General features: G+C 41.1%; 1 protein-coding gene across 1 annotated transcript in view; it reads left to right on the top strand.

Annotated features, from left to right (window-relative positions):
• Positions 1 to 222: 222 nt before the first annotated feature.
• Positions 223 to 23,528, top strand: part of GPAT3 (glycerol-3-phosphate acyltransferase 3) — a gene marked incomplete at its 5' end in the record, with an annotated part of 56,893 nt that continues 33,587 nt past the window's right edge. The window contains 2 exons of the mRNA XM_079696343.1: positions 223 to 363; positions 8,393 to 8,459. Of these exons, the coding sequence (XP_079552469.1) occupies positions 223 to 363; positions 8,393 to 8,459 (208 nt within the window). The remainder of the gene's footprint in view (positions 364 to 8,392; positions 8,460 to 23,528) is intronic.

The raw sequence follows: 23,528 nt of genomic DNA, 5'->3' as shown, positions 1-23,528 counted from the left end.
GAGGTGGAGCCCGAAGAGGAGGGAAATTGCTGTCCTTCTGAAAGTTTTTCCCGTCCTCTCTTGTTTTCACTGCAGAGGTGAGTGCCAGGCGGCGGCGGCGCTGACTCCGGGGAGCCGGGCCCCGCACCTCTGCTCCCGGAGCTGCCAACAGACTAGCTGGGGACAGGGACTAGCTGTCGCGCTCGGACCTCCTCCGTGGACCCCTTCTGGGTGCGCCGAGCCATGGATGGCGCGGATCTGGCCGGGAAGATAGTTTACACCTGGCTGACTCTGGTGCTCGGCTTCATACTCCTGCCTTCGGCCTTTGGGGTGTCTTTGGGCATCTCCGAGCTCTACATGAAGATCCTGGTGAAAACTTTAGAGGTGAGTGCATGGGGGCATGCCGCGGCCCCTCCTCCGAGGGCTTTAGGGAGATCCTGGGGCGATGCGAAACGAGGGTAGAGCTGAAAGCCGAGTAGACGCGAGGGGACCAGTGAGGAAAGTCAGTGGTCCGGAGGGGTGTGCGTTTTAGTTTATCCGCGGCTGCATCCCTCCTCTCCCGTAGAGCTGGAGGGATTCGGACTAAAACCACTGGACCACCCTGTTGTTGCTGTGGTTGAAGGCAGAACTACCTCCACCCCCTGCTGTTGTTATTATGATTTTTACTGATTAGAATATCAATGCAACCGCCTTTTCTATCACCGAATTTCTTTATATCCTTTCTGCGGGGCAGCTGTCACCTCAGTGTCCTTAGGTTTTACAGCCCCAGGTTTCAGAGGTCCTTTCGTGGACTAAGGCATCCTGTCCAGAAAGGCATCATGTTCTAGTGTCTGCTCAATATAAGAAACCAATTGCTGGATGGTAGAAAGAAATCTGATTATATTTTAACAGAGTCATGGAAATTTAATCTAACCAATGGCGCTTGAAATGTCATTGAAAATCTATATTCGTTGACCTCGACTCTAAGTGGGCCTGATGGGGAACAACTACAGCTTACCCTTAATACAGGGCTTTATTAAATCACAGATCCCTTGTTGATCCTCTCATCAGATGCTCCCCAAAGCCTTGGAAGGTAGGGAGAGCAAGCGTTATTCCCCCTTTTACAGGTAAGGAAACTGAGACTCTGAGAAGTTCAGTGGTCTGCTTGAATTAAGTGGTGGAGACAGGAGTCTTAATTGAGGAGAGGGCCTGCAGCTGTTGGTTAATAGTGTAGACTTTGGGTGCAGATTTGCTTTGATTTGGTACCAAAATCCCAGCTCTGCTTCTCAGTATAGGACCATAGGGAAGTCACCTACTTCTTGTGCTTCATTTGCCTCATCTATAAAATAGGAGTAACAATAACAACTATTTCCATAGGGTTGTTTAAGTGAGTTAAAATATGTCAGGCATCCTAGAATGGTATCTGTATGTGTTTGCTGCTATTAAAAGAATAATATTATTCTTATTATTAAAGTAATAATTGGGCTTCCCTGGTGGCGCAGTGGTTGAGAGTCCGCCTGCCGATGCAGGGGACACGGGTTCGTGCCCCAGTCCGGGAAGATCCCACGTGCTGCAGAGCAGCTGCGTCCGTGAGCCATGGCCGCTGAGCCTGCGCGTCCGGAGCCTGTGCTCCTCAACAGGAGAGGCCACAACAGTGAGAGGCCTGCATACCGCAAAAAAAAAAAAAAAAAAAAAAAAAGTAATAATAAAGTAATAATATTATTACTTAGATTCTAGCATCCTTGTTTCTGTAGCTACTAAAGTACCTTCTAATACGGCTTTGCATTTTTCTTCCCTTATTCTATGTCTGCCCCCAGGCGTGGCTTTATTTGCTCCTCTCCCTCAGGCAGGAGGGTGGCTCTCTAATCTTTTATCTTTTACCTGGAGATTACCAGCAGATCTCCCACCAGCTAATCTCCTGCAAATCTATTCTACCTGCTTATCTCCTGTTTTACCCCGCATTTTTGTTGTACTTCTCTTTGTGGCTATTTTTCTGTCTAGTCTTTGAAGTTGTATTTGATTCTTCATCCTCAGCCCTCATGTTTTAAAAGTTCTGTTGTTTCTACTTGGGAGACATTTCACAGTCTTGAACTTATCTTGTTGATGTCACACTCTGAATTTAGTCACACTCTACTGTGAATTTCTTAGCTGCCTCTTACTGTTAGATCTTCAGAATACTCTCCCCGTAGCAGTTGATCCTCTTCAGCTGGTGTTCACTCTTTCTCAGAACTGAAATGATTGAACTGTTCTCCCATGTAGCAATGTCTTTTGGAATTGATACCCCAAGTGAGGATGGAGTAAAGTAAGTTGCACACCCTGTCTTCCAGGTGCTGACTCCTATATGCTTGCTTGAGTAAGTCAGGATACAGCTAAAGAGATGTCAAGGAGAGAGGCCTGCTAGTTGCTGTTAGCCTGGCAGATAACTATTATACTTTGAAGGGATGTCTCCAGTCCAGGGTCTGGCTTCAGTGTGGCAGGGCCTCAAGTTTTAATTTTTGTCCATCTAGACTTGAAGAGACTTAGAGATGCACTCCTTGTTAATCTAACTCTCAAGAATGCTAGTTTTCTAATTATAGTGGGAGATACACCACCTAGCTTGGAAACCAGGTAGATGGCAGCATAAGGAACCATCCTCTTAGCTCAGACCAAACTTATTAGGTCAGAGAGATGCTTGGCATATATGCAATTAGAATGGGGATTCATTTTGTGAGCCAACTCTGACTTGGTGGCAGCTGCCTGGAGTGCCTGTGTTTGGAAGCAGCTGGGCCCCTCAGGAAAGAGCTATGATCCCATAGCGATATCTGCTTTAGGCCCAGGAGAGGGAGATGGCAACTCAGGGCTTTCCATCCTCTAACCAGAGCAGCATTAGACGTCTCAGAGACATTTCTGTTAGGCCGAGGTTGGTACAGTGGATTGCTTTTTTTTGCCAACTATGGGGATAATTCTCTTAAAAATTGTGCTGGTTGTTGAATATGAGAACATCTTTAGATCTGGAAACATACCCTGCCTTTTTGTAGAGTGCATTCAAGGCCCAGCCCTTCTGTTACTCATTATTCTTTAGCATGTTCTCAACTGATTTGCTTCTTTCTTTCTTTTGCATTCCAGTCCCAAGAATATTCTTTGGGCTCTTTGATTGGAATTAGCTATTTCACAGGTTTCCTTGGTTACAATTTACACACCATTTTAAAAGGTCATTTAGTTTGGTACATGATGTGTTTACTTTGATAAGTTTTCTTGACAATGGGTAGCTTTTTTGTGACCATAAACTCATTCTGGAAGTTGCAATGTGTGTGGGGTACCTTCAAAATAGCTGACTGTGGTAATTGCTAATTGTCAAGTAACTCAGCCAGCTATATGCTCTTCTTGGGCCCCTTCTTAGCTCATCAGTTCAGGTAATAATTATTTAGTGAGTACCTACTGAATGCTGCCTTCTGCATTGCTGAATATCTTTAGATGTGTTCATAAGTCCCTGATATGGCAAGCTGCTTGAGGGTAAGGCTTGAATTCTTAGCCTAGAGTAAGTGTAGTGATTCTCTAAACCAGTGATTTTCAAGGGGTATATAACAATTTCTTAGGAGTATATATGCCAATATGGTAGCAGTATATTGGGGAAAATTGTTTTAGGAATGCAAACCATGAAAAGTAAAACTTTTGGCTGAGAGGATTTGTAGAGGGTAGTCCATCTGCATGGTGGGGTGTATATATCTGAATCTCTGGGATAGTGTGTGTGAATTTTTTATGTTTATCAAACAGGAGCATGGATTAAAGGTTGAAATATGCTGTTCTCAACCCTGCAAGGTTAATGATGCTTCCTATTCATTGACCTAAGGATTGCCATTCATTGGCCTAAGGTTCATGGTTAGAGGGAAATAAAGAATGGGAAGAGAATATAGGATTGATGGAGAAGAAGAAGGCAGGGGAATGATATGTAAATTATCTAATCTAACCAGATAATACAAACAGTAGACAGAAGATAAATGTTAATGGACTGCTTTTTCCCTCAACTTTTGAGGAATAAGTTGGATGCATGAACAACTTACTCCAAATTTCTGGCATTGTAACCTTGGGCAGATCACTCAACATCTCCACCTTAGTTTCTACATGTGTATACAGGAAGATGCCTCACAGAGTTATTGTGCAGATTAAATGAAGAGAGGTGAATAAAAGCACTTGATACATAGTAGGTGCTCAAATCTTAGTGGAGTTTGAATTGGAACACTCTTTGGTTGTGTTTTTTTTGGGTTTTTTTGCTCCTGTGTGGCTAAGATTTAACCTACCTTCAGATCTTTGATGGGTCAGCACACATACATACTCAGAACAGCCTACTCCTGCCTTTTATTTTAGTTATTATCCTTTCCCTTACCATTTCCTCCATCTGCCAATTAGTTTTCCGTCATTTTAAAAAGGCAGGTCAATCCACCTAGAGGGGTGGGATAGGGAGGGTGGGAGGGAGGGAGACGCAAGAAGGAAGACATATGGGAACATATGTATATGTATAACTGATTCACTTTGTTATAAAGCAGAAACTAACACACCATTGTAAAGCAATTATACTCCAATAAAGATGTAAAAAAAAAATAAAATAAAAAGGCAGGTTAATAATTTTCAGATGATAAACACCTCTTATTATAACACTCAGGTATTATCCCTGGTGTTGGAAATATAATAAATCTGCTAGAAGGCCATGACTGTTTATGACAGAAAGTAATAATAAAGAAAAGCTACCAAAGCAATATGCTTTTCAGATAACTTAATTCTACAGCACCTCTCTGGGTTAGGATCTGTTATTATTCCCATCGATAGACTGGAGAATGGAGGTTCAGAGAGGTGGTTTGTCTGGACAGTGGCATACAGCTGTCAGTGGTAGAATCAGGTTTTTAATCTGAATCTAGAGCCTGAGTCCTACTCTGCTAAGATGACAGACTCTGCTGAGAGACTTTTATTTTGCTACAGATGATGGCCAGCTATTATTTGAGTAAGCCTAATATTTTGAATTTTTATATAATTTTATACATTTTTCCTTTTTTCTTTCCCTCTAGTCAGTCAATTCTTAAATGTCTTTTTAGTGTGAAAACTGAAAGTTGAATTGTCTAGGTGACAGAGTCTCGTTTTTGCAAGCTTTTGGCCTAAGCTTTAAAAATTATACTTAACCCTTTATTTTGGTGAATTGTGGACAGCTACTTATTTTCTTCCAAGAGGATTTTGAAATTAAGTGGGGGTGAAAACCTGATTGAAAGTTGTCACCTTTCTTGGTAGGGGTAGTGAGATGGGGAGTGGTAGCCAGGATTGTTCGAAGCTGCTATCTTCAGGGCCCTTTGCAGACAGAGCTGCATCTTTCCTGGTGCCTTGAGGTAGATGTGTCCTGAGATACCTCAAGAGATTTAGAACCTCTAAAGAGATATTCTTCTTCTGTATTTGGGCTTACCTGATCAGCTAGAGAAGCTGGCGTGGTGAAAGAGAAATAGCTATTTATTGGGAGATGCCCTGATGGTCTGGAAAAAAACCTGATCATTTTGGCACCTATATAGATGTAGGGAGGGAGGAGAAAGCCAACGTTTTTCTACCTTGTGGCCGATTGTGTGATGGTCATTGGATAGATTATCTCCTTTAATCTTTACAACAACCCTGGGTATTGTTCAGAGATGATGAAACTTAGACCCCAGGAGGTTAAAGTCTTGTCTGAGATGATTACAGCAAGGAAGTGGCAGAGCTGCAGTTCACATGTACTTCTGTCTGTCCAGCTGCAGCGCATAGGCACTTGGTCATTTTCACTGGAGAGTTAGCCCAAAGAAGAAAACCGTTTTCCAGTACAAATTCCCTTTGGCATTAAGTGACTTCTCCTCCAACCTTAAAACTTGCTAATCTTGAACATTGTAACTACATTTTGGAGGATAGACCTCAGAGTTAGCATTTCAGGAGAGGGTCTGTCTTCTGAAACTTCTGATGATGGCACAGGGAGCTCTTTGGAGCACATCGTGTTATTGGAGGAATGCCTCCATATTAGTTTGCTGCTATAACAAAGTCCCATAGACTGGGTGGCTTAAACCATGGAAATTTATTTTCTCACAGTGTTGGAGGATATAAGTCCAAAATTAAGGTGTCAGCAGCTTTGGTTTCTTCTGAGGGCTCTCTCCTTAGCTTTAGATGGTGCTGTCTTGCTGTGACCTCACATGGTCTGTCTTCTCTGTACATGCCCCTGGTTCTCTTCCTCTTGTTATAAGGACACCAGTCATATGGGATTAGGGCCTCACCCTAAGGGCCTCATTTTAACTTAGTCACCTCTTTAAAGGCCCAGTTTCCAAATATAGTCACATTTTGAGGCACTGGGCGTTAGGGCTTCAACACATGAATTTTGGGGGCACTTTATGTGGGACACAATTCAGCCCATAATAGCCACAGAATACCAATGTTTTCCATCTTATAAGCACGGACTCATTGTTCTAGTCTAAGGTAACTACCATTTATATAAAATATAAAATCACATGCCCACAATGAAAAAAGTGAGCTCCAGGATAAGGATGATGGATTGTTGACAAAGTTTTATTTTAATCATGTCTTAGGTCTCCTTACAACTGATAATAGGTAACAAGGCTTTAAAGTGAAAAACTGTGTAAATAAACCTTTACCTCTATTGAGAAGAGATGGGAGGTAAAGTCCGGAGTTTGCGAATTCCTGCCTAGATCAGCAAGGAAGAGAAAAGGACGCAACCAGATTAAGACTCTGAGCCTATTATCATTTGTCACTTGCCACTTGAAGCTGGGAAGATTAGGCCTCTATTCATAGGCTGTCTTCTAAGCACCCATGGCATGTTCCTACTTTGTTCTTTGGGATATTGTGCAGGGGTCCTGACGTAGTCAGATCATGCTTTGCTCCTTGACCTTCATGTACATGTTTTAGGTTATTTATTCTCCACTACTTATTTTCTTACTTATTTGAGAAAAAATGTTTACCTCTCTGCTTGAGCCCTTCAAGCCCAGCAACAACTGAGGTTTTTGCCTTGACATATTTAATAAATTCTGTCTTTTTGTCCCTTCAAGAGTGCCTAAGTCATAATTATAATTATTATAGTGCCTTTTACCTCTTGTTTTGCTCTTCTCCCACCTCCCCAAATCAAGTCAATTTAGACATTGTTAGCTTCTAGAATTGTAGTCATCTAGATAATATATATATATATTTTTTAAATTAGGTTATTTATTTATTTATTTTTGGCTGCGTTGGGTCTTCGTTGATGTGTGCGGGCTTTCTCTAGTTGAGGCGAGTGGGGGTTACCCTTCGTTGCGGTGTGCAGGCTTCTCATTGCGGTGGCTTCTTTTGTTGCGGAGTACAGGCTCTAGGCGTGCGGGCTTCAGTAGTTGCAGCACGTGGGCTCAGTAGTTGTGGCTCGGGGGCTCTAGAGCACAGGCTCAGTAGTTGTGGCGCTCGGGCTTAGTTGATCCACGGCATGTGTGATCTTCCCGGACCAGGGCTCGAACCCGTGTCCCCTGCATTGTCAGGCGGATTCTCAACTGCGCCACCAGGGAAGCCCCCAGGTGTCTTTTTAACTTTTTGTTTGTTTGTTTTTAAAACTTTTATTGGAATATGGTTGATTTACAATATTGTGTTAGTTTCTGCTGTACAGCAAGGTGAATCAGTAATATATATATATATATATATATATATATATATATATATATATATATACACTCTTGTTTAGATTTTTTTCCCCACATAGGCCATTACAGAGTGTTGAGTAGAGTTCCCTGTACTATACGTAGGTCCTTATTAGTTATCTATTTTATATATAGTAGTGTGTATATGTCAATCCCAATCTCCTGGCAGATGTCTTTTCAGTTAGTGGTTTCATGGATTCCTTTCCAGCTTTCCAAGTCTCACACTGCTCCTTTTGAAAGCTTTTGTCTGATACAGGCAATTAGGCATCTTTGAGTGTGTCTCATACTTGAATGCCTAATTTCTTATGAAAATAATATTCTTTGTGCCCTGTGTTTATGTCTTTACATGTGTTAATCTCATTTAATCTTCCTAGCAACCCTATGGAATAGGAACTATTATCCTCATTTTACAGATGAGGAAACTGAGGCTGAGAGGGATTAAGTAATTTTAAACCCAGACAGACTTGATGCCATAGTCTGTGCTCCTGCCCTTCATGCTTTCTGACCTTTCCAAGGAGTAATTTATTGGGGTACCCGGTCTGTGTGAGGGTTTTTTAATAGGGTAAACATGATCTTTTCCTCTTATTTGGGCATTACCAGTAACTAATATAAGAGTGTACCTGGGATTTGGAATACTATTATATCAGAGATTTAGTGGGGTATCTCTTCAATTCACATAGTACCAGGGCTTAATGATTAATTTCATGTCTATATAAGCATGGTTTAAATATCTTGCATTGTGTCTGTGGCACGGTTTACATTAATACTTGTTGTTTTTTGAACAGTGGGCCACGTTACGAATTGAAAAAGGAGTCTCAAAGGAAACAGTTCTTAAAAACTCAGCTTCTGTTGGTAAGTCTTCCTTTTCATTTTAACGGTTAAAGTATCCAAATTGGGTAGATGTAATCTACCCAACTTGAACTTCAAATATGCATAGAGTAGTACATTTTATGGGCCTTGGATTGTTCATAATTCTGTCCTTTATGCAAAATAGCAGCCTTCTGAGTTTTGGATGAGTTTTTACTGTAAAGATGTAATATGTGCAGGTTCATCTATGTGTTCTTATAGGGTATTTCTAAAGGTATGCATTTAAAGGTGGTTGCCCATGGTAGTTAATGGTCTTAAGAAAAAAAAGGCTAATCGGACTACCTGGGGTTAAGTTAAACCTATGTTTGAGGTTTCATTAGCACCCTCTTCTAACTTGTGGTTCTCAAAGTATGTTCCTCAAAATATTCTTTCCTGCTAAAAACTAATTAGTAATGCATGAAATAAAAAAATAACTACCGGGCTTCCCTGGTGGCACAGTGGTTGGGAGTCCGCCTGCCGATGCAGGGGACACGGGTTCGTGGCCCGGTCCGGGAGGATCCCACATGCCGCGGAGCGGCTGGGCCCGTGAACCATGGCCGCTGAGCCTGCGTGTCCGGGGCCTGTGCTCCGCAACGGGAGAGGCCACAACAGTGAGAGGCCCGCGTACCATGGAAAAAAAAAAAAAAAAAAAACAACTCCCTTGTGAAATAAGCTTGGGAATCACCACATGCTACACATTCCTTTTGGAGACTAATAATGTATAGTAACAAAGGCTCAGAAAAGTCCTGTAGTAAAGAAACTCACTTAATTTTTGTTAGAAGTGAGTTAACAAATCAACCGAGCTAAGCAGTCCCTGCTTCTATATGTGTGCTTTGCCTTTGTCCCAATAAACCCTTTCACTTGGGTTAAGAATTTTAAGAATTTTTAAGACACTGGGTTCAAAGGGGAGTAGAATTCTGTGGAAGTGATGGCTGTGAAATTAAGGAGAAATAAACCCTTGATTTAATTAAAAGATTAAGGCTTTATGTGTTTTTCAAAAATAATATAGAAACAATTTTGTGCCCATCTGATTTAGGGTTAAAGATGGTCAAAATGTCAAACACTTCACTAGAAGGAATTTATCTTCTGAAGGCTTGTCTAAGAGGAATTGTAGAAATTATATGCTATAGTGCATTTAGGAAATAAAGAATCTGAGTGAAAACATCTGTGCATTTTTGTGTAATTAGATTGTTATGTTCAAATAATTAAAGCAACTAGTAGAGCTTCATGGTGTCTACTTAAACACCAAAGGGTTAGCACCAATAATATCTTAACCAAGATTGGATATTTCTGGCTCTACTTGGTCCTCTTCTTATTGACCTGAGAGGTACCTTCTCTCAGGTGTAGCAGATCTACTAAATTTTTTTCTGGGTTCTTTTTAAATGTGTGCCCTTGTGATTTAAGGAGAGAACAAACTTTATTGCTGATTTTTTGTTGTACATGGTGAGACTTTGGGCTGTCATTGTTCTTGGGTGAAATTCTATGGGACCCTACAGGTTGGGGTGGTGGTGATGCATGTCTTGGGCCATGAATTTAAAAGGGCACAAAGTGTTTCAATTTGGTAGGTTAAGAGGATTAAAAAACCACTAGCTGAGGGTGTTTGTAGCGTTGTTTTAGGTTTTTCAGCCTAATGGGAGTGAATATTTCCACTTGTTGGATTTTTTTTTTTTTAATCATGCATCTGTCTTTTCTATTTTTGGTCTTTGCCTTTTTCTTGGTACCTCCAGGAAAGGGTGCAAGTGAGTAGGAGGAGAAAATATATATAATAATGGTTTAGAGTGTGGCTAATGCCTACAGAATTTATCATATTTCATTCAGAGTGGCTGCTCTCCCTTTTAGCCTGTGCAGTTGGGAATTGACTATTGCAGTTACCGAGCATTTGCTACCTGTGAGGGTGACAGGGGATCCCAAGATGATTAAGACATGGCTCCTGTGGGGAGACAGGCATCTGATAGGTCACTGTGATAAATGCTAAAATAGTGGCATAAGCAAAGGATGAGGTGAGATCTCATTTAGGCTCTGCTATGTGCTGCTTTCATCTGTATTAATACCTCAACAGTACTTGGTATGCGCCTCTACGCCCATCCTGACTTACATCCTGCTTGAGTCGCCCTGTCGCAGGGTGTGTGCCCTGTTGAGAGTCAGTCTCAGCTGACTCTAAACACCTGTACATTCTGGTGTTTAGAGTCAGCCTAGAGGTAGTATCACAGTCCTAGACAGAGGCAGAGGGTGATGAAACACTGAGCACCTGTGTGCCTGGCTGGTGCAGTCGCCTACCCTCAGAGCATCGTGTCTCTGTACCGCAGCCAACCGAGCACAAGTCAGTGTTGAGCCGGCCAAAGTTTAGGCAAGGGTCACTGGCAGGCCACGGGTCCCAGGGGTGTGGGTGCAATTTTGAGATGTCTGAATGATACAGTGCTGATGATAGGTTTAGGCAATTGAGAGGGAGAGATGAGCTAAAGAGGGACAAGAGTTATGTTTATTTTCTGCCCCAGAAACTTCCTTTTGCCGCTCTTTTACTTGGTGAAGCACATTTATGGAAACAGTTTTCAAATCTCCCTCTCCAGCTAAACCCCTCTTGTGTTGTACTTCTTCTGTGCTTTTGTTGAATAAGCCAACTGAAAGCTGAACCTCGGGAATTATTATCTTTGTGCTTAAATACTTCTTTGCTGTCCTTGGCTGTACTCTACCATGTCTTCTGTTAAAACACTGTCCAGCTCATTGAGTTTCAGATATGATCATGAATAAAGGCTCTTTAAGAAGCTCTATCATTATACCTTCCTCTTCTGGGTTTAAGGACTTTTCCTCATTGTTAATACAGTGGTGAATATAAATTTTCTCCTCCCTTCAAGTAACTGTGTTATAGGGAAGCATTCAACTTCAGTGGAGAATACAGAGTTACCCTCTACCCTAGTATTTGTTCCCTGAGAGCTGATGTGCTAGAAGGTAAAACAAGAAGAGAGAAGGGTATTGGGTCTTTTGCTTTGCATCAGCTGTACTTTTACCACTCTAGCCATAGAACAAATGCATCTTCTCAGACCCTGGCTTGTGGTCTGATGGAGATTTTAGTAGCTTTCATTTTACTCTGCTGTAACTAGTGCAAGGGACTGTTTGACTCTAAGAAGCCACCAGTCTCGCTCTTTGGGTACCTGATTTCCAGAACTTGTGCTGTCAGACTTGAATGAGTCAGTAATTTTAATTGTGATTGAAATGAATGTAATTAATTATGTCATTTTCATGACTCAGGATTAATGCCACTGTCATTGCATTATGATGCTAGGACATCATAGTGACTAACGACTAAATGTCGACAGGCAGGAGTTAAGGCCTGCAGGTGCCCTTGCCTGGGGAGTGAGTCCTAAACAATACAGATAAGTAGAGGCCATGGCTCAGTCCTTCTGGTGTTTTTCCCTGGGGTGTGTTGCTGGCCTGACTCGGCATTGTTGGCAGTGGGAAATGCACTTGCTTCCTCAGGTCCTCCACGTTGCCCTGTCCCAGCAAGGATTTGGGGTCACCTGGCCCACCGCTAATTAAGCCCCTGGGCTAAGTTTCTCTTCTGCCCAGTATCTCTTGCCCTCAGCCCCCTCCACCTCTTCCTCCCCTCAAACACACACAAAGGACAAAATGCTACGGTGAAGCCTTTGATGTTGTACCTGTCCAGAGCGAATTCAGGTTGCCTAACGTTTCCCTCTACTTTTACATTTGGGATTCTTTTGTGAGAATTGACTAACCGTGTTGATGCCAATACAATGTTGGTTACATCAACATTAAGCAGATCTCTGAACTTCACAGAAAATGTGGGATAATACGTTGTAACAGAAATTTGAGGAGTATCATGTTCTATACTCATTTTGTCTTGGGCGGGCCGTTTTTGATAGTCTGTTTAAATCAGCTAAGTTGATTTCGTACTATTGTCTTGGTGTAAGTGCTCTGAATATAAATCAGTGTCTGCTGTCCTCAAGGATATGGACTATATAATGCATTTAATGGGGTTATCTTGCTCATAAAATCCTAGAACGCGTCTGACTACTTGCAGAGAGAAAAATAATCCAGTTATGGCATATGGAAGGATTATAGGTTGAGATTTTCTTTATCACAGTCAAATGTCTACCTGCTTTTATTAGTCTATCTGCCTGATGGTGACGATGATGATTATGACGATTTTCAAACATAAGCAAAAGTAGAAAAATAGTATAATGAGACCCATATAGCCAACTTGTTTTTGTTTTCTGTTTGTTTAATTGAAGTACAGTTGATTTATAGTATTGCATTAATTTCAGGTGTATAGCAAAGTGATTTGGTTATACATGTATATATGTATATACCTCTATCCTTTTTTGCTTTGATTCTTTTCCACTGTAGGTTATTACACAATACTGAATATAGTTCCCTGTGCTATACAATAGGTCCTTGTTGTTTATCTATTTTGTATATAGTAGTGTGTATCTGTTAACCCCATACTCCTAACTTATCCTCCCACCACTTGCTGGCTTCCCCTTTGGTAAACCATAAGTTTGTTTTCTATGTCTGTGAGTCTGTTTCTGTTTTGTAAATAAGTTCATTTGTGCTATTTTTTTAGATTCCACATATAAGTGATGTCATATAATATTTGTCTTTTTCTGACTTATTTCACTTAGTGTGATAACCCATATAGCCAACTTTTGTCAAGATTTTGCCACACTTGATTCATCTATCACTCCTCAGTTTTTGCTAAAGTATTCAGTGCAGATATAAGATTTCATCTTTTTATATATTTTTTAAAAAAGGACTTTAAGGGCTTCCCTGGTGGCGCAGTGGTTGAGAGTCTGCCTGCTGATGCAGGGGACACGGGTTCGTGCCCCAGTCTGGGAAGATCCCACATGCTGCGGAGCGGCTAGGCCTGTGAGCCATGGCCGCTGAGCCTGCGTGTCCGGAGCCTGTGCTCCGCAACGGGAGAGGCCACAACAGTGAGAGGCCCGCGTACTGCAAAAAAAAAAAAAAAAAAGGGGACTTTAAAAAATAACCACAATGCTTTTATCCCTTTTACAAGCTTAATATTTTCTTAATATCATCTAATACATAGTCCATATATAAATTTCTCTAACAGTTTCAAAATGGTTTGATAACTGATTGTTTGATTCGACATTCAGTCGTGGTCCACAAATATGTTTGCTTATTTATTTATTGGCACTGCCTTTATTGGACATAAGGAGTACAGTTTCTCTTCTTGGAACAAAAATTACTTGATAGAAGGTGTTTCTGAAAAAATTCACTAGCATACCATGTATTTTAATCCTCATATGTTAATATAGTTCTTCAGAAGGCAAAGGTTTGATTCTTTTTTGTTTTGCTTGTTTTAAAACCCTAAGATCAGTCATCTGCATTTCTAAGCACAATATAATGAAAACTTAGTTCGGGGACACTTTGGAGAGCAATTTGGTGATTCGTAGCACTGTAACCCCACAATTCCACTTCTCCTAAGATACCAGACCTACCCAAACTCTCAGCATGTGTGTATTAGCAGACGTGTTACAGGTGCATACAAATAGTGGCAATGTGGAGACGACCCAGTCACTCCTTAGGAGGCAAATTATGTAAGCTGCTTTATTTGTACTGTACAGCGATCAAAATGAACTAACTGGATTTACATGAAGAAAACAAAATGGACAAACATTGAGAGAGAAGAAATGTATAGTATAATAGCATTCATTTAAAATTTAGTACCTTAAACAGATAACTATATATTTATGTAGATGTATGTAGATAAGTATAAAATACATGTGGAAATGATATATCTGCTAGGAGGGAGGAGAATAGATGGGGAGGGGCTTTAACTGTACCTATAATTTTTTCCTTCAAAAATATCTGAAGCAGATATGACAATGGAATTTTTTCTTTGTTGAACTCATATTTTTTGGTTAAACTTGCATTTTAAACATAAACATTAAGAAAACCAACCAAATAAAATATCAGTAAGCCTTCAGCTAGAGTCTGTAGTCTGATAAATGGAACTAGTTTCATATGAATAGAAAATAGGTCCCTGTCTCAGGGGTGTGATTGATGCTTACATGCTCCAAAATACATCTCTAGTCAGCATGCCTAGTGCCTGGAATAGAAACTTAAACCTGTAGAACAAAGGCGTTGTTAATTGAAATATATTACCTGTTAGAGCTGGGTTTCACAACCTCAGTACTACTGACATTTTGGGCAGAATAATTCTTTGTCACAGGGAGTGGTCCTATGTGTTGTAAGATGCTTAGCATTGTCCCGGGTCTCTACTCACTAGATGACAGTAGCACACCCCTAATGTGACAACCAACAGTGTTTGCAGATATTGCCAGCTGTTCCCTGGGGGCAAAATCCTCCTCTTCCCTCCCCGCTCCCTCCTTTGGGACCATTCCTTTGGGAACCACCTCTCTTAGTGAATAATGCATTAATCTATTATGCCACTCTCACTGGCATAATTATGCCGCTCTCATTTGCATAATTTATTCTAGCTTTCTAACTAATAGCCCCTTGAAGGAGAAGAACTTGATTTCTACAGTTTTTGGTGGCTGGTTTGGGGGAAGATAGAATAAGGTAAGGCATGGGAATCACAGGATTAACAGGGTCTCTGGATGGTGGCAGAGGAGGTATGTTCCTTAAGGAAAAGTAGAGGTGAGAAAAACTTCAAACTTCACCTCGTAATCCGAGGAAAATAGACTGCTTCTTTTGGAGGAAACTTTACTTTAGAGTGGGTTAGAGACTTGCATATGAATATGTGCTCTCACCTCTGAAAGCAGATGACTTAGCATGTAATTCTGGCCAACAATGAGTAAGCGAGATGGAGTGGTTCTGGCAGGAAAGAGGAAGACAGAATGTCAGAGCAGACTAATGCTTTTAACTGCATTGTGAGGGATGGGTGGAAAAAGAGCAATTTAAGTGGTAAGTCACAGAAAGAAAGGCTCCCATGCTAATAAACCAGTTTTTCCGCTATATTTTAGCCCATAAAACATACTCTCTACTATTTTTCAGATTGTTTTTCTTTTCATACAGCTGTAACAAAGTGGATGACTTGCCCTGTGCCCTGTCCCTGTTTTCTGTGAAATTAGTTTTTTTAAAAATGTACCTAATATAAGCAGGTTTTAAATCTTTCTATCCTCAGCAGTAACTAGTTGGGGATCTTGTTGGTGATTTAGCTCTCTTAGTCCCAAATACCTCAGTAGTTTAGAAGAGGGTACCTTCATCTCAGAACTGTGGAGGTTTGAAAAAGCTGGGTGAAAACTAAGACACAAGGATTCTTTGAGAGTGAAAAGATAATAGGATCAGATGATAGGACAGTCAACTTGAGAACACATCCCCTGTTTATTTAGAGTTCTCTTTACTGTTGGGAGGAACGGACATCTCATCAGGTGCCCGTCGAATTCAAAATCCAGCTTGTCATTTTAGAAGTGTTCCCAGGGACTTCCCTGGTGGTGCAGTGGTTAAGAATCTGCCCACCAATGCAGGGGACATGGGTTCGATCCCTGGTCCGGGAAGATCCCACATGCCGCGGAGCAGCTAAACCCATGCGCCACAGCTACTGAGCCCGCATGCCACAACTACTGAAGCCCGTGCGCCTAGAGCCTGTGCTCCGCAACAAGAGAAGCCACTGCAATGAGAGGCCTGCACACCACAATGAAGAGTAGCCCCCGCTCGCCACAACTAGAGAAAGCCCGTGCGCAGCAACCAAGACCCAACGCAGCCAAAAATAAATAATAAATAAATAGATAGATAGATAGATAGATAGATAGATAAAAAAGTGTTCCCAAAACCAACCTCCCATTCACCATACCGCTTCTGGCCACCCTACCCCACAGAGGAAACCCTAATCAAAACTACAGAGCTTCTCCATTTTGTTTCTGCCTTATAGATAAGAACCTATCAATAATAATAATAATCACCACTATTTCTTATACACCAACTCCACTGTGCAAAATTAATTTACATTATTTACATGAGGATAACATCTTGTTAATCCTCATTTTACTGATGAGAAAACTACAGGTGAAGAAGTTCAAGTAACTTGCTTCAGATCACATCGCTAGTCAAAGGTAGCCTGAAAACGAATCCCAATTTGTCTTTCCTACTCAGAATCCCTCGCCACCACTTCCTACCCTAAACCGTGCCTTCCTTACCAGCCCCTCTGGCCAGTGTCTTCTAATTCTCCCTTTGAAGGTTGAGGTGACTCTTCCACAAATGGAATCTCCTCTGCTGAGTGTTGGCTTTGTCACATCCTAGGAAACTCATAACATTTCAGTCCTAAATCATCAACAGAAATTTTAAAGAAAACAAATCCATTAAGACTATCCAGCATTATGATCAAAGATACTGTACATAAATGCCAAACCATAAGGTTGACATTTTAATTGAATTGATGGTTCATTTGATGATGAAGTTTATGAACTCTTCTGTGTTGTGGGATTTCTTGTTTAATCAGATTACTTATGTCCAAATAAATGAAGTTAATGTGGATGTCAGTCAAGATATGGGTCAACAGTGTATTGAATGAGATGTTAAAATGTTAATTGTTAAAATGAAACTCTGCCTGTTATTCTAATTGCCTGTTGGTTTCTCTGCAGTGTTGATTGGCAACTGATTGCAATGTCCATACTTCCACCCCATTTATGCTTTAAAATGAATATAAACACATATTTAATTCTGTGATTAGTATTTATATCTGGGGCTAAAATCCTCCCATTTTATAATCAGCATTGATTATTTTATAAGTTTCTGGAGAACTGCTGGTGTAAATAATGATGAAAAAGAAGGTAGATTTTCTCATCCACCTTCTCAAGAGACTAAAAGTACATCTCCACTACTTCTAGCTTAGTATACGTTTAGTCTTGATAACTGAGAGACACTAATAGAAAATTACTCACAATACAAAAAAGGCAAATTATTCTATTATAGATATATAAACCATGTAGAAATCAGGAAAATAGAAGCTTTATTTCAGTAAAGCTTTTGATTTTATCTTAACCCCAAATAACAGGGTCAACAAATCCATTCTACCTGTTACCCTTCCCATGACCCTGGCAGACATCACTAATTGATGACGTCTTTGTCACTGAACCAAGATGTGGCCTCAGAAGTCCTCTTTAGCACAAACCTGCAGACAGCTTCTCACTACCAACTGACCTGGGGTTGGCCTTCCTGATGAAACCTTGTCACACTCCTGATCTGGAGATTAGATAGGGCTTCTCACACTGCTCATCAGAGGACCACTAACTGAAAGGAAGGGAACCTGTTGAGTAATTGGGTTTGGCTTAGAGTTGGTTGTATTGTTTGAGGTTACGTTGATGACTTTGACATCATTGAAGTGCAGTATGGTGGACTGAATGCTCTTAAATTAGTCAGGTTTTAAACAGCCTAGGAAACAGGAATAGAGTTTAAAGTAACCTTGATGTTTTTGATGAATGAGCCACCAGAGAGAGGGAAAACATTCAAGATCCTTTACCCAAGGAGGATGCTCCAAAATGGGTTAAAAAACCAGGCTTGGTTACATACATGATAGGAACTGGCCCCTTCAGAAAGCCACAGGCAGAGTTTTAGATAAGCAGGCAGTGGAAAGCAGGGCACAGAACCTAGACTGATGCTGCAGTGCATAAAAGAGCCAGCATGTTTAAATACACAGTGATGCGCTGCTTTGAATCACTAGCCCTGGTCTTGGCCATGAACAGTGATTCCTGCATGTCTTCTGTGTGCCTACGTTATATTTGGAACTATGCCCTCAAGCAACCCTTAGCCTAGTTAAGGAGATACCACCAAGATCCGGATATCCATGTGGCATTTGAGAATCAGGCAGCACTGGTGGCATTGAAGTCCACAAACATATAAATATAATTAATTTGAGGAAGAAACTTAATGAGCGCAGCATACAAGGAGATCATTTTGGATGGGGGACATCAGAGAGGGTTTTTTGTGGATGTTTGGTGTTGAACTGGCCATGTGGCCGTGGATTGAGGTTAACTAAGGTGATGGCTTTCTAAACTGGGAAAATGAGGGAATCATTTAAATAGAAGTGGGAGTGAGCTTACTTTATAGAAGAGACAACAGATAGAAATAAGATTAGGTTATGAAGGGCCTCAAATGCAAAGCAGTTTAGATGTGATATAAAGGCACAGGTAAGTCCAGGTTTACTGTTTGTATGAAGGGTGGTAAAGAGGAAATTCTGAAGCCCGTATAAAGGGTTGAATGAGATCTGTGAGGGTTGATTATTGAATTTAGAAAAAGAAAATAAAAAGCTGAGGGATTATACATTTTTCAGTTGGTTAATTATTAGAAGGAGGAAGCCATCCCACTTTTCCTCCATATCCATAAAAGTTGGAATAAAAAGATTGGCTTAAATTGAAGTAAAAATATTGATAGATGTAAGAAAGAACTTCTCGTTAGCAAAAAAGGGTACGAAAACTGGACCAGGCTAGTAGGTAGATTATATAGAGATTTTTTGCAAATTGGATAGATACTTGAGAATTTTGGGAGAGGTATAAATTATATAACAAAACTCTTTTCATTTTTTAGCAGTGCCTTTTTGTCTTGGTTGTAACAAATTCCCTATAAATGTTTTAAGTATTTCAGTTTTCAATCTGTCTTTACGTGGCGTTTATCTCTGTAACATCGGTGTCTGCTTGTGGGTCACTGGCTCTATGGGCAGAGAAAGCAAGAAAGCTCTTCATCAGTTCTTTTATTCTGCCAGAAAGTAGCAACAACTCCTCAATCCCTCTTCACCTTTTCTCCTTTCTTCAAGAGATTTTGTAATAGCACTTCCAAATTTCCTTTTTGTTTTGCTGAAGCACTTGGGGCAGCATAAGTTTTCAAACCAACAAGAAAGTGAGGGGTGAGGGTACAAAGCATGCCTCGTACATGGAAGGTGGGGGAGATAGGCAGCAGATAGTGTGGGTTCTACGTTTGTTGAGAATAGGCTCTGGGGCTCAGAGAAAGGAGAGATCCCATTGGACTTGTGATTAGACAGTTTTTTTCATGGGTTGGGGTAGGAAGAAGCCAGTGATGTCTGGATGCCCTGGGGGTGAGCAAAACTCTTACTCCTCCTTGGTGTACCAACCTCAGAACAGTGTGATGAAAAGCTCTACTCTGGACCCCTTCACTCGCTTTTCTGGGTCGGGTGCCTGGTATCTCTGCTTCTCTTCCTCAAAAGCTCTGTTTCCCCCAAAGCTTGGGCTGGCTAAAGAAGAGCTTCTATACCCTGGAGCCCTAGCCCATTTTCTGAAGGTTCCTCAGGGAGCAGAACCAGTAGACCCCTTATGTCTCCTGTAACTTCTGGGATACCTGGTGAACAAGAGTAAAGAACTGGACGCTTTTCTGTTAGGGCTTTAGAGCCTTCTTCCTTTCCAGGTGTTTCTCTCTGGAAACAGGATTTGCCTCTGTGCTTCTCTGGTGTTGAGCACTGGGCAGCCTGCACCTGCTAATTTCACCTGGGAAATAGAAGTGGACCCTGATGCCTGAGGGTGCAGGGGATGCCATGGACAAACTTTGTCGGTGGATCATTTGGCCTTTTTATCTTTGGATACCTGGAAAAATGCATTGTATGCAGAGGACAGCAACTTGGAGAACATGGCTTCAGGCCTTTACAAAATTTAAGGTACTCTGGAGACAGTGCATACACATAGCAAATGACACACTTCTTCAAGTTGCAAGAGAAAACAGCATTAAGGGCAGTGATTTCGGGTATCCCTTTGAAACCAGTGGCATTCTCTTGATTTAAGCAGGGGGGAGGGACTTCCCTGGTGGTCCAGTGGTTAAGACTCCGTGCTCCCAATGCAGGGGGCCCGGGTTCGATCCCTGGGGAACTAGATACCACATGCCACAACTAAGAGCCCGTACATCGCAACTAAAAGATCCCGCATGCCGCAACTAAAGATCCCGCACACAGCAATGAAGATCCTGCATGCCACAACTAAGATCCGGTGCAGCCAAACAAACAAACAAACATACATACATACATAAATACATAAATAAATAAATAGCTAACTAGCAGAGGGGAAGTTGATAATGAATTCCAGAGACCATCCCTTAAAAAAAAGAAGAGAGAGAAAAAATGAGATTAAGATTGGATAGAGAGTACAGACGTTGGCTATGTGTGATTAATTCAAGCATTCACCTGCTTGGTAGACTATGTAAATTACTCCAAGCCTTTGCAAAGGGTAGGTGTATGTTCTTTTTTTTAAAGTGTGGTAAGCTTTTTGTTTATTAAATTAAGTTGGTATCTGTTAGTGCATCATGCAGATGAATCCTTTCCTCTTCCTGCTTCTGCAACAGCATTAACACAAATTTACTTGACTAAATGAACGTCCTCATTTTCAGTGACTCATATGTTCTAAACAGTGAGTTTCCTTGACAGTCAGTGGTCAACCCACATGACCCTCGACAACAGACATCGTGAGTGATGCCAGCAGGCATTGCGAAATCCCAGCGTGTGACGGTGCTCAGCCTCTGATGCTCATCTCAATGAGCCTGTGCCCAAGATTGCTAATCAATAGAGAGGCGTGTGTATCAGGGTATGTGTACAAGAGAAAAACAGGCATTTTGTAATCAACAAAAAAGAACTAACATCTTTTTTTTTTTAAGGAAGGGCATTGCCTTGCCATTTCACCCTCACCCTCACCCTCATAGGACAAGTCATCCATTGTGTCTTTTAGTGTAAGCCTGATTTAGTTTTAGAAACTTATAAGTGATGTTTTGTAAGTTTGATGTAACATGGACTTTTTTTTCCTGTCTTTGCTGATAATCAGTTAAAACAACTCCTGCATCATATAATGAATGGGGTTGGTGGTTCATGGCCTCAAGGAAAATGAAAAAAGGGGAAAATGGAGGTCTGCTGATGTGAAGAATCTTGAGTAATTTTAGAAAAAGGGGTATCAGGTGGAAGAAATTGTAAGCAAAGGCAGGAGAGTAGGAGAGCCTAAGAGATATTAGGGGCCCAAGAACTGATTTAGTCTGGTTGGAGCTAGGATGCGTGAAGATGAGTTGGAGGTGCAAAGTGTCGAGATTGGATATTTCAATCCTAAAAAGCCTTGAATTCCAGGCCAAGAAATTACTTAATTAAATTCAGGACAAATCTGGTAGCTTTTTGGAAGCAGGGTTAGGAAGAGGGTGGGGAAAGTGGAGAAAGGAGGGTGGTAGATGGAAAGCCATTCTGGAAGGTATTGGGGCCTTGAACCAGAGCCATGGGGCTGGTGAAGAGGTGGAGGGTCTGTGCAGCCATATAAAAATGTGAGCCTTGGGGCTTCCCTGGTGGCCCAGTGGTTGAGAGTCCGCCTGCCGATGCAGGGGACACGGGTTCGTGCCCCGGTCCGGGAAGATCCCACATGCCGCGGAGCGGCTGGGCCTGTGAGCCATGGCCGCTGAACCTGCGTGTCCAGAGCCTGTGCTCCGCAACGGGAGAGGCCACAACAGTGAGAGGCCTGCGTACCGCAAAAAAAAAAAAAAAAAAAGTGAGCCTTGGGGAAGAAGTCAGAACTATAGATGTACATTTGGGAATTATTTGCAGAGGGTGGAAGTTGAAATGGTAGATTGAATGACTCACTGAGTGAAAGACATTTATAGAGGCTAGAGAAAAAAGGGGGGCAGGAAGAGATAAATGAACCAGATGAGGATCAACCAGGGAAAAGAATAGGAGCAGAGAGAGTGGAAACTCAGAGGAGAGAGAGTTCTAACTTTGTATTTTCTCTCTCCTCATTCCTCTGTCCACTGATACTCTTTTGTGCTATATTTTTCGATAGATTTTTCTATCAACTCTTTTTCAGAAATAAAAACAGTGAATACCTTATCTGTAAACTGCTTTTCTGTGAGTGTTACACGCGTGAGGTGGTGGTGGGGTTATTAGGGACTTCTAAAGCTAACGTAGAAATTACGTATTTTAGGGTAAGATTTGAAATGCAGGGATGACACTGGTTTATGTGGAAAGTGATCATAGTACGGTTTCACTTTGTTGCATCTGCACAGGCTGAGCCATCAGACTGATGGGATTCTGGGAGAGCCAGCAGATGACACACAAAGGATATGTGTGTGCAAGTTATTGTGTAAACATTTTAAATTTGGGTTTACACATCTTTTAAAAACTTTCTGGCATAGGTAGTATTTACATTCACATGGTACAAAAATCATAGCAATTTAAAAACATGTGCTTTGATAAGTGTAGCTTCCAGCCATTACTTTCTACCTCTGTGCTGTGTTAGTGTCTTATGGATGTTCCAGTGGTTCTTTATGTGACCTCAAACATGCTATTGTAATGGAAATGTTTGTTATTTTCTTGAGTTGCTAATACCAAAGATGATATACAGTAAACACTACTCTGAGCCAGTTTTTCACTTAGAGCCTATAGTCCTTTCCATATTATTACTTAGAAAGTTTCTTTTTTTTAAACAGCTACAAGAAATTTCATTACATCAATGCAAATGGATTTTTACCTGTAGTTCTCCACCTTTTGCTATGAAAAAATATGTGGCGATTCACACTATTTGTAACATGAATTACGTGTAACATGAATTTGTGACATGAATGGGATTGCTCTGTCAGAGAGCATTTGTAATTTTGATTGATGGCCAAATCACCCTTCACTAATGGTTGTACTATTTGTACTTCCACTAGGGGTGTATGGAAGTGCCTCTTTCCCCACAGCTTCACCAATGGTGTAAATGTCTGTCAAACTTTTGGGTTTGCGCCAGTCTGATGGGTAAGAAGTGGAAACTCATGTTACTCTTAATTTGCATTTCTTTTATAGAGAGTGTGATTTGGTATACATTTTATGTTTAAGGGCCATTTGTATTTCTTTTTCTGGAAACTGTCTTTTGGCAATTTTTCTTTTCTTTTGCCCATTTTTCTCTCTCTCTTGATTTCTGTTTCACTTTGATTTCTGGGACCTTCTCATATATTAAAGTGATTCATTAGCTTTTGTCTGGGCTGAGATAAAAATACTGCTTTCAGTTTGCAATTGTATTTTCCCCTTTGCTTATCATGCTTCTTACTATGCAGATATTTTCTTCTTTTAATACATTTATTTATTTATTTATTTTTGGCTGCGTTGGGTCTTTGTTGCTGCGCACAGGCTTTCTCTAG

The sequence above is a fragment of the Hyperoodon ampullatus genome, assembly GCF_949752795.1.
Source record: "Hyperoodon ampullatus genome assembly, chromosome: 1".
Taxonomy (NCBI): domain Eukaryota; kingdom Metazoa; phylum Chordata; class Mammalia; order Artiodactyla; family Ziphiidae; genus Hyperoodon; species Hyperoodon ampullatus.
Note: the sequence above shows the minus strand (reverse complement) of the source record. Positions and strands in the feature narration are given on the sequence as shown.